Source organism: Pantherophis guttatus, chromosome 2 (genome assembly GCF_059756535.1).
Source record: "Pantherophis guttatus breed Tessera chromosome 2, ASM5975653v1, whole genome shotgun sequence".
Lineage (NCBI taxonomy): Eukaryota > Metazoa > Chordata > Lepidosauria > Squamata > Colubridae > Pantherophis > Pantherophis guttatus.
The window spans coordinates 169,504,523-169,523,452 of record NC_142064.1 but is presented as its reverse complement, the minus strand read 5'-3'; the positions used below and the strand labels follow the sequence as shown (position 1 = coordinate 169,523,452).

At 37.2% G+C, this 18,930-nt stretch overlaps 1 protein-coding gene across 1 annotated transcript; it reads left to right on the top strand.

The window, feature by feature from the left end:
* The first annotated feature begins 415 nt into the window (after positions 1–415).
* LOC117659140 (cytochrome P450 2C20-like) lies at positions 416–18,103 on the top strand. Its single transcript, XM_087887264.1, has 9 exons — positions 416–2,655; positions 3,143–3,305; positions 5,099–5,248; positions 6,965–7,125; positions 11,866–12,042; positions 14,253–14,394; positions 16,858–17,045; positions 17,372–17,513; positions 17,642–18,103. Exons 1-9 carry the CDS (start codon positions 2,482–2,484, stop codon positions 17,842–17,844), a joined length of 1,500 nt encoding a protein of 499 aa, XP_087743390.1. The 5' UTR covers positions 416–2,481; the 3' UTR covers positions 17,845–18,103.
* The last annotated feature ends 827 nt before the right edge of the window (positions 18,104–18,930 follow it).

Here is an 18,930-nt window from a genome sequence, read left to right as displayed (position 1 = left end):
TCACTAGGTGCCACCATAGTGTCCATTTTAGCAAAAGGTCCTGACAGTGGGGCCTGTGACCTATGACAGGAGGCAGGTAGTTCTTTCACAGCCATGCAATTATGGCCAATCAACTCTAGCAAGAGACATGCCAGTTCCCCCAACTTCTTCTGCTCACAAAGGAGTGTCTTTCTTCAAAAAAGCTTTAATTAAGATCTGTTGAGTTTTGAGCTAGACAAGGTCCATATTAGTTAGTTTAATAATATTTCCATTTTTAAATTAATAATCATTAAAGTTTAACTATGTTCCAAATACATCCACAGAAGAAGGAACAAGTGGGGGAGGGGAGTGGGGAAATCTTATACTTTCCTTTTTTTCTCTGGTGAAAATCAATAAGGGCTTCCTTGTCAAAAGAAGGAGCAGTTTCAACCTTTTTTTTGCTAAGAAAGGATACACTTGCACAATAGAAGGTCACAACATGACATTCTATTGCATTGTAAGGGATGAGCGGCATGTAGGGATAAGCAGAGCTGCCATGCTTACAGCTTTGATTTTCACAATTTCACAATTGTATATGCTTTGCTTGTAAGGAAGTTAATATTTTGTATCTATAGGTAGAAAGGGGATTTGAGGAAGGAATACCAGCTTTAAAAGGAATCAAAGGTGAGAAGTTATTGTTAAAATGTGTATGCTAAATTTGTTTTATTTTTCCTTGGAACCAAGGAAAAGGCAAGCTTTTATAAGAGGGACAGCTTGGTTTAGCAGTTAAGGCACCAGGCTAGAAAGTAAAAGACATGTGTGGGTTTAAGTTTTACCTTAGCCATGAAAGCCAGCTGGATGACTTAGGGCAAATCGTTCTCTCTTAGCCCTAGGAAAAAGGCACGTTTTTGCTTTCTCAGCTGTTATTGCCTAATCAGCTGTGCTGCCTCCAAGACAACTTTGCATTTCAGGCTCTATCAATAATCCCATCATCTTCCTTGCACAGAAACATCCCAGCATTGTAGGATCCATGCAGTCCAGTAAGAAAAATGTTAATGTGTGGGACTTTTTATCTGTTCTCTGTGTGTCTTATCTTTAAAAATCCTAACTGGGTCATGGGAGCATGTTTACTGGTTTTCAACTTTGTCCCTTAACATGACATCTGATAAGGGTGAAAGAGGAGGGGAGAAACAAGGTTTGGGCAGTTAGAGTCTATCTGAAACAAGGGGAAAAAATTCAAATTTTTGGCTCTAGAAGAAATACCAGAAATAAACACATTCTTATGTACCCTCCCAGCTCTGCAGGATCTCATTCTGGGAAATTATTAAGAAATAGGAAAGTATTTAATCCTTTGCAGTTTAAATAAGGGACAGTCCAAATCCTGCCTTAAGGTATAGATGACTGCAAATAGCTCAATTACATTATGGGGCCCTGCTTTCTGGGACAATGCTCTCCAAATGAGAATTCCCTGCATCACTACAATTATGCTAACCTCCCCTGGTTTGTCTTTTTAGAGCAGAAAAAATCAGCCAGGCAACTTCATAGCAATAGCAATAAGCATTTAGTCTTTTATATGGCCCATAGTGATCTACAACACTCTCTGGGTGGCTTACAATGTAGAACATTATTTGCATATTGCCCCTAACAATCTGGGTCCTCATTTTACTTATCTTGGAAGGATGAAAGACTGAGCCAACCATGAGCCAATTCTAGGCTCAATCAGGGTCAATTCTAGGCTGTGGGCAGAATTTGCCTGCAATACTGCACTGCACTACCAGGGCTCCTTCATCTTACATTGCATGATTCTGTAATTAATCCTAATGTATAATCATCCTAATAACACTCAAGAACCACCTGTCGTTAACTTAAATGATTCAATTACATTAAGAACCATTTTCACCCCTTACATTGTAAATTCACCCTTTTAGTATCTCTTTCAGTTTTGACATTAAACTATTCACAGGCACTTTACCAACAGGGAAAAGAAAAATGTGGGGGTGGTGCTCATCTCCATTTCAAAGCTGAAGAGCCAGCACTGTCCGAAGACGTCTCCGGGGTCATGTGGCCGGCATGACTAAATGCCAAAGGCGCATGGGACGCTGTTACCTTCCCACCAAAGATGGTCGCTATTTTTCCACTTGTATTTTTATGTGCTTTCGAACTGCTAGGTTGGCAAAAGCTGGGACAAGTAATGGCAACTCACATCTTTACACAGCACTAGGGATTCGAACCACTGAACTGCCAAACTTTCAATCGACAAGCACTAGATATTTTCCCTCAAAACAAACAAACTGTAACTTACCTTTGTCCACAGTCCGAAGGTAAGAATGTTGATAAGTAACTTTCCTATACTAATAGAGGTGAAAGAATAATTTGAGCTGAATGTAAACAAGGAGGTATGAAAAGATTAGAGGAAGTGAAGAATTTATATGTGATTGGGGATCCAGTTGGCCTCCTTCTTTCAATCTTGTCTAATTTAAACAGCTTCTTGGATTTTTGAAGAGGAAAATAACTCAGAAAAGGATGGAGCTGGCATGGGCAGGAGCTCTGCTTCTTCTCTCTATAATTTTCACCCTTATCTCATCTTTCCGAATGTACAAGAAAAAAGGGCAGCTGCCCCCTGGACCTACTCCATGGCCTATTCTGGGGAACCTCTTTCAGCGAGATGTTTTACCTCTAAACAAATCCTTTAAAAAGGTAAGATTGGGTCACTATTGTACTTCTTTGCTGTTTCAGGTGATTGTTTTGAAAGATAACTGCACATTTCCCTGATTTAAAGAGTTTGAGTCCAATTTTATTAGGGGCTCATGTGCATCTTCAGTAGGAATTTTAACTTAAAGTCACCTTGTAACAGTCTGATAAACAGACAATGGAGGTTACAAAGTTCATTAAAAGATGTGGTAACAAGAAAAATATGTTACCATATATTTTGAAGAACAGATTACTTACAGAAATGTATTATACAGTCAAAATTTTGATTATCTCATTCCCATCACCTCATCAGCTAGCAATATAGCTAATCTAATTGATGTACTCGGTAGATATTAAGAATTATTAAAGCTTTGATTCAACATGATCTCTCTATAGGAAATTTAAGAACTATTTCAAGCATGCTTTAAAATAAATTCACCAAAAAATGCTTTATCATTTAATTCACTGGGTTTCCATCTAATTTTACCTTTAGCTTACAGCAAAGTATGGACCTATATTTACTGTCTGGATTGGATCAAAACCAATGGTTGCTCTTTGTGGATATGAGGTGGTAAAAGATGCTTTGATCAATCAAGCAGAAGAATTTGGTGCACGAACTCTTATGCCTTTGAACAGACGAGTATTCCAAAATAAAGGTTGATTCACTTTAAATTATTTAAAATTGTTTGAATTCTGTTAATATTATTGATAATTATGAAAGTTTTACTTGAAATGAAGTTTTGTTAAGATGTTGATTTGGTCATGTTTTTTGAAAAAGGGGGGGAACACATTTTTTTTCACCATTTTGCTTCTGTTGGTCACTTGCGAAATCTATGCTGGTTGTTCCTTACATGCAAGAAAAATGATCCCACTTCTAACCCATTCTTTTCAGAGGGAGACAAAAAGCTTTTGAAAGAGGAGAGTTCAGCGATTTGGATTTTGAATAAGGAGGATAGAAAGAATATTTACCCCTCTGAGCTTTAATGTTGAACAAGACCCCTGAGAATATTGTGGTCAGCCAAGAAGAACAAACAAATAGCTCATTGAGCAAATCAACTCAGAGTTCCCACTCAACACGGAAATGATCACAGTCATTTCAATTTGACAGTCACAGTCAAATGATCATTCTTCAGACAGATTCAGACAGATTCTACAAGTCTAGCTCCCTAGAGAAGGCTATAATGGCAGGAAAGATGAAGGAAAAGAAAGAAGATGGCCATCTGCAACATCAATGAGCTCAGTTAAAATGATGACAAATGTACCCTCACAAATCCTGAAGAATTAGGTTAGGGATAGATCATGTTGGAGGAAATCTTATGATTCCTAAGTGTTAGAAACTAAGTGCTAAGTAATTTGTTAGCACACAAAAAAGCAAGTAGATAAGTAATTGCAAGTGACCTATATTTGTCAATAAAGCCTCTACAGAAAAAAAAAATCCAGAACTCAAAACAACTCCCATTTTCTTCTGAAAATTGCATCTCAATATAGAAGTCTATGTAGATTCTCAGACTTTCAGGTCATGGTTGTCCCAAAGGTGCTTTTTCAGGAGGCAACTGGACATTTCTTGTTTTTTCTTTGAAGACATTTCACTTCATAACCAAGAAGCTTCTTCAGCTCTGACGGAATGGTGGAGAATGAAAGGATTTATATTCCTTTGAGAAAACTGGTAATTTGCATTCTTTTAGAGAATCACTGAGGCACTTGTGGGTTTATCTGTGTCCTTTTGGGACACATCCAACCATGACTTGATGACTGAGAATCTTCACAGACTTTTAGCCATGCATTTTGGGATGAACACCCTTCGAATGGTGTGGGAGTATGAACGGATTTCCAGAGGGAAAAAAATGTAGATTACAGGAACATTCACTCTACTCAGGTGAGGACACAGGTAAACCTCCAAGTGCCTCAACAACTTTCTAAAAGGATGCAAATTACCAGCTTTCTGCAAGGAATATAAATTCTTCCATTCCCCACCATCCAGTCACAGCTGAAGAAGCTTCTTGGATGAGAAGTGAAACATCTTCAAAGAGAAAACAAGAAAAGTCCAGCTGCCTCCTGAAAAAGCACATTTGGAATCTCAGTGTAGAGTTCCATATCTAGTGGAGGGATTTCTTTCTATCTAAAATACACTTACAGAAACTTGTGACATGATTTTCATAGCCTCATTCATTCTTCTAGTTGTATGACAGCAGTCAAGAATGGAAAGATGGAAATTGTGAAGTTTCCTTCTTTAGGATTTCAAACATCAAGCCTGGTTTACATTAAATATGAGGAAGGAACATTCTGTGATGCATAATTTATTGCAATGCAGTGACCTGTTTCAAACATGATTGAGACAAAGAATTGAAACAGGAAAGTGCCTGTAACATCACATTATATCTAAATATCCTCCTTCACCAAAGCTGAGATTTGACGGACATTGTGATCCTTTTGATGTCTTTTATTTCAGGATTCGATACTACCGATGAGAGGAAATGGAAGGAGCTGCGACGGTTCACACTGTCCACCTTGAGAGATTTTGGGATGGGGAAGAAAAGAATGTCTGAGAGGGTGCAGGAGGAAGCCCTTTGTCTGGTGGAGGAAATCGCTGCAAAAAAAGGTTCTCTAAAGAAACTGAACACTGTTCTCTCACACAAGAATCTTAGTAGGAAGAGTATTTAAAATACGAAAATGGAAAGGGTTTGTTGTACTATGTGAAGTTACAGGAGAACTAGATTCTGAACTGAAACTCAAATCCTCTGCACTTAAGTGCACAAAATAAAGAAACACTTAGATAGGCAGTGAGTACCCCTTCTCCTTTTCACAGTGGCGTTCAAGAGAGAAGGCAAAAATACACACAGGAAATATAACAGCTTTCAAGCTGTGTCTTTCTTTTCAATCCAGTGTCAGCCCTCAGCTTTGTAAAATTTGCCCAGAATTAGTGAAACCTTATTGTGGTTGTAGTAACTGAAGGAACATGCCGTAGATACTAGGAAAATAATTAATTTAGTAATTATACACAGAAAAAAAAACATTTTAGTCCTGGATTCTTTTTAGAATGATTATGTTAAACCAGGCTTGAACATAATGTTAAATCATATATCAAGCAAATTCAGCAACCAACAAAATACATAATGGATAAATGAAATAGGTAAACGAAGTGAGGTAAGGAAAATATGGAAATCTGTGATGTGCCATGGATTTGAATTAAGGCTATTGTAGGAGATGACTAGGTTGAACCTGAGGGAGGGGTCAAACAAATCATCAGTCATGAATCCCTTCATGCCCACAAGAGATCTAATTCCAGCCCACCTTGAATTCCTTCTACTTTTATCTCCCGTTAATTTTCTTTAACCATTAGTAGTTCAGATTCTTGTAGAAAGCTTAAGCTTACAATAAATCTTTATACCCATTTGAACTGTCTGGATCTCCTGATTTCCTGGTTCTTGACAGGTATAAAGTGACTATTCCAGGGACTGTAACACCTTGAAAAACCATCTTCTGTGGACAAGTCTTTTCTGGAAGGAGATAAAAAAAATGTGTATGGAATAGATAGATAGATAGATAGATAGATAGATAGATAGATAGATAGATAGATAGATAGATAGATAGATAGATAGATAGATAGATGGATGGATGGATGGATGGATGGATGGATGGATGGATGGATGGATGGATGGATGGATGGATGGATGGATGGATGGATGGATGGATGGATGGATGGTTGGATGGTTGGATGGATGGATCGATGGATGGATGGATGATGGATGGATGGATGGATGGATGGATGGCAGATAGAAGAGAAGGAGGAAGTGCCGAGGGAATAGAATCAGCAGCCAGGAAAGGAATTTATGGATGAATGAGATAGGAAATCTAAGGGCAAAAAGGAAAACGTGGATAACAACTGCTCTTATAGGCATGGAGAGACAACAATAGGCAGTTTCTATGAGGGTGGAGAACTGAAATCCACTGTGGATCTGAATTAAATGGTCATAAATTAGTGTCCCTTTAGAGATTTGTGGCTCTTTTGAATTTAATCTTTAATGGACAAATCTCTGGAATCAGAAGGGAAAAGAGTGGGGAAAAAAGTGAGAAAACAATTTTTGACAGAAGAAAACAGCAATAAGGTTTCGAAGAAACCCTAAAGATCTAGGTTTTAATTTAATTACATATAAACTCCCCTACTTAATATTATTTATCAAAAATTACCAGTAAAATCTTTGCATAACTTCTTTGACCCATATCATTTTTCCTTGCAGTTTTGTGGTGAGGATTGTGGAAGGGGAGATCCATATTCTGTAATCTCTCTCATAAATTTCTGTGGCTTCTGTTGCAGGGCAACCTTTTGACCTAAGAAGAAATGTTGCAAGTGCTGTTTCTAATGTGATCTGTGCAGTCGTCTTTGGCAATCGATTTGATTACAAAGATCACATCTTCATAGAAAACCAGCAGACTGTGGAATCTCAAATAAGATTTTTTACTGGTTTCCTAGGACTGGTATGTTTTTCCTCTCTGATGCTCCTCCTGCCATAAACATTCATTTTTACTAGTGGGTTTTTTTTTCTCTGTGTGTAAATGTTAAAATAAAAGATGTGGAGATTAGATGTGATGAGCTCCTCAATTTCTGCCAAGATCTTCTTTTTCCATGTTTTTTGATCATATCTTAATATTTCTATGCTTATTTATATAAACAACTTCATTTGCCCTCAAATTCTAATTTTTCTATTTTTACTCATATTTATTCTCCTTTATTTTTTAATAATTCATTCTTTATCCTAGTACATTTACACATGTTCAAGGTTGCCTTTCTTCCATTTCATCTTTTTTATTGTACAGCAATCTTTCTTCTCATTCTCTTCCATCTCCCTCCCTTCTTTTATCCTTCTTACTTTCTTCTTCCTCCTCTCCTACTCCTTCAATACTTCCTCTTCCTTCTCCCCCTCCTCCTCTCTTTCTCCCTCTCTAACCTTCTCTCCTACTCTTATTTCCCCTCCCTTCCTTCCTCCCCTCTTCCCTTTTTTCTATTACTCTCTCTCCTTCTCCCTTCCTTTCATCCCTCTACTTCTTCTTTCATCTCTCTCTATTGCTGTATTTATTTTCCATTTACTATTTTCCATTGTGGTGTCCAGATAACCCCGACTTTTCCTCCATTTATTAAATATATTTCTCAGAATTCCCCTCATAATTATTAACCATGTTTTTCAACTTATTCCTTTTATCTTAAAGCCTTTGCTAAGTTAGCCTTCCAACCCTTAGTCTATTTTATCTTTAACAATATATTTCTTCTATTTTACTTCTTACTTATATTTCATTTCATTCTTACTTACTTCATTTACTAACATTTCAATTTTGTTCAATTTTACATTTCAATTTTTCATCATAATTTCAATTAATTCCTTTGTTGTTCTCCATCTTTAAGACATACTTCTTTACCATCCACTATTATTTCTCTCCAATATGTACATCTTCAAACAGCAAAACATATAACCCGTTCTGTCTTTCACATTGTATCTACTGATCTATTTTACATTAAACCACATATTTCTTCTTTTTTCTTACCCACATTTCATTTCATCCTTATTCATATCCCTTTTACAATAATCTATATATTTCTTCTAAATTACTTTTTACGTACAATTTCTACTGCTAATATTCTTCTCTTAAATCAGCATATTAATATTTTAATTTTCTTTCTGCTCTCCTCTTTTAACCATTTTCTTTTAATCTCTCCAAAATTCCCATTCTTAATATTTTCCTCCCTTTCTCCCATTCTCTTATCTTCTTCTTTTTCTTATATCTCCCTTTTTGCCCCCTTTCTCTAGTTTTTACTTTTTTAATTTTCCTTCTCAATATTTCCCATTTCCTTCTCTCTTCTTCTTTTTTGAGAGAAATTCCCCCTTATCCATTTTTATTCTATCACTGTCAATCCCAGTGTAATCATCTATATCTTTATTTCAAGGGTGAAATCTAAAAGTTTTCGCTACCGGTTCTGTGGGTGTGGCTTAATTAGTGGACGTGGCTTGGTGGTAAGGTGACTGGGTGGGCGTGACTTTTTGGTCAGGTGGGCGTGGCTAGGTCGATGTCACTTCTTTGCCCTTTTTTAACCTACAAAACACAACACAACACAACTGGCTCACCCACAATGTAAAAGCAGCTGTGCTAGACCCAAAATGGCCCCTGCAACAAGCAGGAACCTCACACAGCCACAAAAATTCAAAAAAATCAACTTTCACACTTTACACACACAGCACAACACAACTGGCTCACACAATGTAAAAGCAGCTGTGCTAGACCCAAAATGGCCCCTGCAACAAGCAGGAACCTCACACAGCCACAAAAATTCAAAAAAATCAACTTTCACACTTTACACACACAGCACAACACAACTGGCTCACACAATGTAAAAGCAGCTGTGCTAGACCGAAAATGGCCCCTGCAACAAGCAGGGACCTCACACAGCCACAAAAAGTCCAAAAAAACCAATTTTCACACTTTACACACACAGCACAACAGAACTGGCTCACACAATGTAAAAGCAGCTGTGCTAGACCCAAAACGGCCCCTGGAACAAGCAGGAACCTCACACAGCCACAAAAAGTTCAAAAAACCAACTTTCACACTTTATACACACAAAATTCCACATATAGCTTTGTGAGATTTTGTATGTTTGTGTAGTTAGAGTGAAACCCTACAGAAACACACAAAATCTCAGAAACCTGCACAAATATTATTTTATTTTATTTTATTTTTATTTTTATATAAAAGCAGCTGTGAGATTTTGTATGTTTGTGTAGTTAGAGTGAAACCCTACAGAAACACACAAAATCTCAGAAACCTGCACAAATATTATTTTATTTCATTTTATTTTTATTTTTATATAAAAGCAGCTAAATTTAAAACTTCCTAAACTTTAAATGGCTAGGTCTAAAAAAAGAACAACTAAAAAAAACCCCAATTAACTATTTTTTTTTAAGCTCCCAAAGGGGGAAAAACTTACCAGGACAAGGCAAGCAGGCAGGCAGGCAGGCAGAAAGAGCTGCTGACCGATGAGTTTGATTGCAGCCAGGGAGATTCAGTTGCTTGCTGATGCAATAGATTGCAGGGATTACAGCAAGCGAATCAAGGCAGGCGTGCGAAGATAAGCAAGCTGGAGGCTTGGGGGGGGAGGGATTTTTGCTAACAGTTCTCTGAACTGCCCGCTGCCATCGCTACCTACTCGCCCAAGTCGGGAGCATTTCACCCCTGCTTTATTTTCAATTATTTCCTTTTCAATATTGTCTTCTTGCTTCTCTTGTTTCTCATTCATATTTTCTCTTTCCTTTTTTTTTGCATTCTAACCAACCTTCCACTTCTTTATTTCCCTTAAATGCTTCTCTTATCTTTTGAAATATCTCCCTTAGTTCCTCATACTCCTCCTCCCAGTTCTCCATGTTATCAATTTAAAGGGCAAAGATTTTTAAATTTATTTTTTTCGTTTGCATATAGTTCAAATTCCAGTCCTTATAATTTCTCTTTTTTTCTTTTTTCTTTCCAAATAGTGTCCAATTCAAATATTCATTTAGACCATTCCAATTCCAGTCTATATTCTTTCCACTTCTTTTGAAATCGTGCTCCAGCTGTTTAGACAAACACTCCTCCAGTATTTTCTCACGATGGCCTATATAAACTTAATACGATGCTTTCTTTTCACCACTAGATATCTCTCTCCAATTCACAAGTCTCCCGACAATAAAGTATCCATTGTAAATCCACAAAAATAATTACTTCCTCTTCTTCAAATTAAATCCTTTTGTTGTTTAAAGAATACTACTCTGTTTCTTTTTCTTATCTTATTTTTAGTTTCTTACAAGTCCAGTTTTAAATTCAGGTGGAAGGTTCCTTTTAAAGTTCCTCTTTTTTCCCCCTCTCCACTTGAATTCCTGAGTGCCAATTAGCCGCTAATTACTCATTGGGACTTCTTTCAAGCTTTAAAATATTTTTCTTCTTACCTGTGAGCTGGCCAATCACTCACCCGATAACAATACTCTGTTCAGTCTTCACTCCTGCTCAAATCTTAGTCCAGTTGCTCCAGCTTGTAGCAGTTGTAATGGCCGCCTCCCCCACCGCCGGGTCAAAGAGCTGCCTCCAACCTTCTGAGGAAACTTGCCTGTTCCTCTTGGTCTTCTGAAGCGCCTCTCTCACTCCCCTGTCCCTCCAAGATTTAGTTCATACCTGAGTGGCCTAGTGCTTTTCCCTACTTTCTTCAATTTAAATCTAAATTTTGCAACGAGGAGCTCATGATCTGAGCCACAATCAGCTCCTGGTCTTGTTTTACTGACTGTATAGAGCTCCTCCATCTTTGGCTGCAGAGCACATAGTCAATCTGATTTCTGTGTTGACAAGTGATGTCCATGTGTAGAGTCGTCTCTTGGGTTGTTGGAAAAGAGTGTTTGCTATGACCGTCATATTATCTTGACAGAATTCTATCAGCCTGTGCCCTGCTTCATTTTGTATTGCAAGGCCAAACTTGCCTGTTATTCTGGTTATCTTTTGGCTCTTGTTTTTGACTCTTGTTTCCTTGTACTTGCTGATAAATAAATAAATAAATAAATAAATAAATAAATAAATAAATAAATAAATAAATAAATAAATAAATAAATAAATAAATAAATAAATAAATAAATAAATAAATAAATAAATAAATAAATACCAACCTGCCTTCCATTGAGGACCTGTATACTACATGAGTCAAAAAGAGGTCTATGAAAATATTTACAAACCCCTCACATCCTGGACATGAATTGTTTTGACTCCTACCCTTAAAACAATTCTATAGAGCACTGCACACCAAAACAACTAGACACAAAAACAGTTTTTTTCCCAAATGCCATCACTCTGCTAAACAAATAATTCCCTCAACACTGTCAAACTACTCACTAAGTCTGCATTACTATTGCTATTAGTCTTCTCATCATTCCTATCACCCATCTCTTCCCACTTATGACTGCATGACTGTAACTTTGTTGCTTATATCCTTACGATTTATATTGATATTGTTTCCTAGCATGATTTGATTGTTTATTTGTACCCTTTGACTATAATTAAGTGTTGTACCTTATGATTCTTGATGAATGTATCTTGTCTTTTATGTACACTGAGAGCATATGCACCAAAGACAAATTCTTTGTGTGTCCAATCTCACTTGGCCAATAAAGAATTCTATTCTGTTCTATTCTATTCTATTCCTCTCTGCCACAGGTCTACAATACTTTTCCAAAAATAATGGAATGCTTTCCTGGGAAACACATCAAGATTTTTGCTGAGACTGAAAAACTCCATGGTTATATCCGTGAGGAAGTAGAATTACACAAGAAAACATTGGATCCTCAGAACCCACGTGACTATATTGATTGCTTCCTTCATAGAATGGAGAAGGTAGATATAGATACTGTCTCTGCATAAATGTCTAAATATCTCCAATGTGTATCTAAGATGAAACAAGTTCACTGCATATGAAAGAATATGAAAATATTGATTCCCCCTTTTTTGTTTACTTTAAATTGCTATTTGTTGACATAAATTACTATTCCGACATAATTGTTTCTAAAGTTATCTCCCTTCAAAAAATGTGTATGTATAGAAATTTGCTTTACATGCTAATTTACACAACTTCTACATCTTAATAGGTGAAGATAATTATTGATCTTGCAACAGCAATTTCTGCTAGGATTGTTGTTGTTAGTTGTGAAGTCATGTCCGACCCATCACGACCCCATGGACAATGTTCCTCCAAGCATTCCTGTCCTCTACCATCTTCTGGAGTCCATTTAAGCTCACACCTACTGCTTCAGTGACTCCATCCAGCCACCTCATTCTCTTTTGCCCTCAATCTTTCCCAGCATTAGGTTCTTCTCCAGTGAGCCCTTCCTTCTCATTAGGTGGCCAAAGTATTAGGATTAGACTATTAGGATTACCATATTTTCCTGCTTATAAGACAACTTTTTTAACACATGAAAATCTTCTCAAAAGTCGTGGGTCATCTTATATGCTGGGTGTCGTTCTCCTGTAACCAGGCAGACCAGCCCGAAAGGCTCTGACGAGCCTTAAATGGCTCTTGCGATCCAAGCTCTGACGATCCCAGTTGAGTTGCCTGCTAATCAGGCAACTCAGTTGGGATCGCCAGAGCCATGTAAAAAGAAAAAACTTTTTTCCTTTCACATGGCTCTGGCGATCCAAGCTCTGACAATCTGCTAATCAGGCAACACAGCTGGGATCGCCAGAGCCATGTAGAAAGAAAAAACTTTTTTTCTTTCACATGGCTCTGGCGATCCAAGCTCACGATCTGCTAATCAGGCAACTCAGCTGGGATCGCCAGAGCCATGTAAAAGAAAAAAAGTTTTCCCCCTCCAGCTTGCTTACCTTAGCTGCTAGTCGCAACGCTTGCCTTGCTTCGCTTGCCTGAATCCATTCCATCAGCAAGCAACTCCCTGCCTGCAATCAAGCAGGCAGGGAGTTGTGGACTTCAACTCCCAGAATTCCTCAGCCAGCAAAACAAAGCTGGCTGAGGAATTCTGGGAGTTGAAGTCTACAAGTCTTAAAGTTGCCAAGGTTAGAGACCCCTGTTCTATTGGGTAAGTTTTTTCCCCCTTTGGGATCTTTAAAAAAAATAGTTAATTGGGGTTTTTTTTAGTTGTTCATTTTTAGACCTAGCCATTTAAAGTTTAGGAAGTTTTAAATTTAGCTTTCATATAAAAATAAAAATAAAATAAAATAAAATAATATTTGTGCAGCTTTCTGAGATTTAGTGTGTTTTTGTAGTGTTTCACTCTAACTACACAAACACACAGAATCTCACAAAGCTGTATGTGGAATTTTGTGTGGGTAAAGTGTGAAAGTTGTTTTTTTGGGCTTTTTGTGGCTGTGTGAGGTTCCTGCTTGTTGCAGGGGCCATTTTGGGTCTAGCACAGCTGCTTTTACATTGTGGGTGAGCCAGTTGTGTTGTGTTGTGTGTGTGTAAAGTGTGAAAGTTGTTTTGGGGGGCTTTTTGTGGCTGTGTGAGGTTCCTGCTTGTTGCAGGGGCCATTTTGGGTCTAGCACAGCTGCTTTTACATTGTGGGTGAGCCAGTTGATGTTTTTTAATTTTTATTTGGTGTGCATTGGAAGAGGGATAGTCTTATACAGCGAGTATAGCCCAAACCCTATATTTTAACAGGAAAATTCGGGGGTCGTCTTATACGCCCAGTCGTCTTATATGCCGGAAAATACGGTAGTCTCTCAGATATAACATTCAGGCTTCTATGCTCAGATCTAATTTTTTCCAATCATACACCTTAAGGCCTGCTGTAGTCCAGTTCTAAAAAACAACCTTAGTCAAATTCAGAGTGTCCAGTCTTTAATTCTGGCAGTTTCTTGTGGTAAATATTTGATGGGTAGGCCAGATAGTCAAGCTGTTTCCTCCATGTATCAGATGTTGATCCCAGAAATACCTTAGAATTGAAAATGTTTTGTATATATTCTAAAGTCAGTCTGGTCGAGTTAAGTTTCCTTTAATTGAAAGAGACACTATGGAGAGTTTCATGAATTACTTTAATTCAATTCCAAGTAGAATTTTTATTCTTCCAGTTCCCTTTCTATTTTCTTTTCAGGACCAGAACTCATCTGAGGGTATCTACTCTCCTGAAGATCTTGTGATTACTGTGTTTGGTCTCTTTACTGCTGGGACAGTAATTACAAGCCATACTTTGTTCTGCAGCCTCCTAGCAATGGCTAAATTACAACACATTCAAGGTAAAGAAATATCCAGAAATATATAAAGATATCAGTACTCTTAGAACTTTCAGCATTAATCATGGAAAAAATAAACTAAATAACTGTTGTACTCAACAGTACAACTCATTGCAGTTGCTTTATTGCTTGCTGAAATACTGAGTCAAATGCATGTTTGTAGTCAATGAAAGCCATGCACAAAGGCAAGGTGTAATTCATTGTGCCTTTCAATGATTTGCGGAACAACCTGGATGATCCATTCTACTGTAGCCATTTCTGGACTTTGCCTGCTCCTTTGGCTATGCCATCGTTTAATGTTCCCACTATTCTTTTTCCTATTATCTTGGTGAAAACCTTGTAGGTGACTGAAACGATTATTGGATGATAGTTCTTTAAATCATCTCTTGTGTATAAGAATCACTTCAGCATTTTTCCATGTATTCGGTATTTTTTTCTTTTCTGAGGCATCTCAAGTACAGTTTTCTTACTATCTTTTATAAACTGTGGCCACCAGCTTTCATGATTTAAACTGTAACAGTCATTTCCTGAAGCATATTTGGCATTTCCTCTTTCATGGGTGTTGTTACTTTTGAGTGAGCTTGATCTTTGCATAGCTCTGAATAGAATTTTATTTCTATTAATTCTTAAACTAATTAATTACTAATCTAATAATTCTGTTTGAATTATTTTTAACATTTCCTGTCTTGTTCTTCACACAAAGCTATCTTCATGTTTTAATACAAAAACTTTCTCTCTTGTATTTATAAGCTTGCATTTGCTCTATTAATCCCTTTGTTTTCTTCAATTGCCGTTTTTACAAGCTTCATGTTAAACTGATGAGTTTCTTCTTGGATATGTTTTCTTGTGGTCTTGCAAAGTTCAACGTACTTCAGTTTATTAGTGAAACTTCCGGCATTCTTCACTGTCCATTGTTTTTTTCATTAATTCAATAGTTTCATCAAAGATTTTTGATTGTATAAATTGTTTTTCCAGTTGTGCTATATATATAGTTCAAGGAGTTTTTAAATATTTGTTCATTTTGATCCATAATTTATTTGTTCAACTTGTATGCCGCCTTTATCCAAAGACTCAAGATAATGTTCATCTCTTCCAAATCTTGCAATAGAGCAAAGTGATTTGATAGATTAATCTAAAATTGCTGTTCTCGTCTAACAGCTTATCTTCATTTTTGTTTTTTGTTACAACTTTAGCATTTTTATATGATCTTTTTGACAGTCTATCTTCATTTTAGCTTGTATTATTAACTATCATCACTTCCAACATTAAAATGTGTGATGACAGTACAATTGCAGAATATGGTTTATCACTTGGCATGATGTAGTCAATTTTGCTTGTGTACCCAGATGGACTCTTCTGTGTCCATTTTCTGCTAGCCTTTTTCTTGTAAAATGAGTTCATGATATAAAGTTCCTGTCCTTCAGCAAAATCTACTAGTCTGCACCACTATTATCTCGTTCACCATTTCCATATGGGCCGGTCACCTTTTCATCAGTTATTGTTCTTCCTATTCTTGCATTAAAGTCACCCTTTAGTATTTTGTACTGGGACTTTTCTTTGTCTTTAAGGCAGGCCACATTGCCATAAACTTCCTTGACATCATCGTCACTATAGCTTATTGTTGGTGCATAAGCTTGAATGATTTGAAACTTGTATTGTTTGTTCAATTGAATAATGCATTGGGCTACTCTGGTCTATTTTCAAATTTTACTACAGAGTGTTTCAGCTTTTGGTTGACGAGAAAACCAACTCTACCACATCGACCATCTTCAGTACCTCTAGCATAGAATAAATGCCCAGTCCTATCAAGTTCAACTAAACGTTTGCCTTATTGTCATGTTTCACATAATCTAATGATATCAAAATGAATATTATTGAGTTCAATCGGCAGTTCTTCTACTCACACTTCTGTTTTCATTGTTTGAATGTTGATTGTTCCTATGTCCAAAGTCCAAAGGCAGACTGATTTAACCTGGTGATTCTTAGCACCCTCTGCCTTTTGCTGCTGTGGTAGGGATCTGTTCACCTTAGGAGACCCTTCTGGAAATATAGATGTTCGACAACATAGCCCATGAGTTCATTTTCCCACACAATGTAATAACAGTTTAAGAAATTAATTTAAGTACATTAGTTTTTTCTCCTGATTACTATTTATTCCAACTTTGGGTAGGGACTATAATCTTCTAAAATCTCCTATGGAAACACTTTTCACTTTGTGGTTTTCAGCTTATCAAGAAAGACACAAGACAGAGATAAACAATAAGTATCTCCTCTTCTTGCACTAGAAAAATTAAAATGGTCTCTATTAAGAAATGACTTTGAGGAGGAGCCATTGTCCTGACTAGAAGCGTCTTCCCTGAATATGCTTTGGAAAACATGTTTCTATTCAAGTGGTAGTTGACTGCAGATGCTCAATATGAGAAAGTAAAAGGCTGTCAATCACATCTCAATATGTTTGTCTCACAGCTAAGGTGCAACAGGAGATTGATGAGGCAGTGGGTACAAATCGAACTCCAAGCATAGAAGACCGGTTGAAGATGCCTTTCACAAATGCTGTGGTCCATGAGGCTCAACGTTATCGGATTGGGAGTGCTGAGAGCTTTCCACGGGCAACAACCTGTGACGTAAAATTCCATGGTTACAACATTCCCAAGGTGTGCCAATAATACTAATCTACTAATCAAGATAGTGTGCAGAAGAAAAAAAAAAGATGACTGTTAGTTGAGATGATATTCAACGCAATTCAGTAGATATGTATTAATATGCCTTATTTATGGAATTGTAAGCCTAGAGTCACTATGGATAATGGGACGTATATACATTTAATAAATAAATAAATTAAACCAAATCTCTTTCCCTTCACTCCATTTCAGAATGTTTGCAGATTGCTCCCTGCTGGCCTATTTCATTTGAAACTCTTTCTTCTCTGCATGAAGCAAAACCAACTAATGTCATCTATTTCCTCACTTCCCTCTTCTAGTACATGGCTGTTGCGCCAGTCCTCTTCTCAGTACATTATGATCCTCTCCATTGGGAGACTCCAGAGAAGTTCAACCCACATCATTTTTTGGATGAAAAAGGCCAATTCAGGAAAAAAGATGCTTTCATGCCATTCTCAGCAGGTACAGTCCTCTGGGATAGGTATTACAAATCCACATGCTGGTTTGATCCATGTTATTTTTTTTTATCAGGCACAATTCCATCAGGTGTACTTCCTAAATAAGCTTTATTTTCTTGTTTGCTATTGCAGGGAAGAGAGCCTGTCCAGGGGAAGCCCTGGCTAGGATGGAGCTCTTTCTGTTCTTCAGCACATTGCTCCAGAAGTTCACCTTCTATCTGGATGGGGACACCAAAGACACAGATCTAAAGTCTTTCTTTATGGTCTTCAAAAATAACAACCAATACCCCCTTATACGAGCTGTTAAACGTTCAGTGGACACTTGTGTTCAATAATTAGGACAAGGAAGGAAGTGATGATCCTTCCTTCCTTCCTTCCTTCCTTCCTTCCTTCCTTCCTTCCTTCCTTCCTTCCTTCCTTCCTTCCTCTTCTCTCTTCTCTCTTCTCTCTTCTGTTATTTTTTCTTTCCCCCTCCCCTCTATTTCCATCTTCTCCCTTTCCTTCTTTCCTGGCACGTATTGTATCCTACAAATTGCTCCTTTTAACACCTAGAAAATGGATTGGTTGAACTATATTAATAAATATTCAAATAAAGCATGTGGGATAGCTTTTACTTTGAAAGACAATGTTAAAACTGATGTGGAATACAGATACAATGATTGTGAAGGACATTTTATTTTTATGGCAAAATAATTACTATTATCTCTGCTCCGATAACATTTTATGGGCAAATTAAGAATATTTTTGAAATATTTCATACAAGTTTCTCTAAGCTATATTCTGCAAGTAACCAATGTATAATTCATACTAAAGATTTCGTTCAAGATTCTCTTTTAGAAGTATTATGAGAAAATGATGTTGTGGAATAACCTACATTTGAAACAGGATGCTGAATGTGTGTTGACCTATTAGCTCCTCTCTTCCAGTTTTATCAAAGAGCATTTGGCTGAACTTTCATTTTATTCCACAACATTTTGGTTTTATTTTGTATTAAGCCTTAGGATGTAAGAGATGTGGGAGATATGGGGAGTGAGGCTGAGCAAGAACACTGGGACGTAGTGGGCAAGGGAAGATATGGTGGGATCTTGGAGTTGATCCTCACTTGCTGATGTTACATTCACTGGTTGAGAATGATCCAATTGTCTAGTTTCATGATCTTCCCATAAGGCCAGGTTGTAGGTTCCTGTAATGGGCATTAGGAACAAACTTGATGAACAGGAAAAAGAGCCTCCTATTGTCAGTTGTCATCTGGAAGTTATTGATGGTTTGGTGCAGGGGTGGATTCTACTTACCTTTACTACTGGTTCATATCGCACCCACGCGCACACTCTTCTGCACATGCACAGAAGCTCTAGTCCCCTTTTACTAGGGACCACAAACTAGCTTGTTTCTTATGACAGGTACGGTAGATCTAGTTTTGG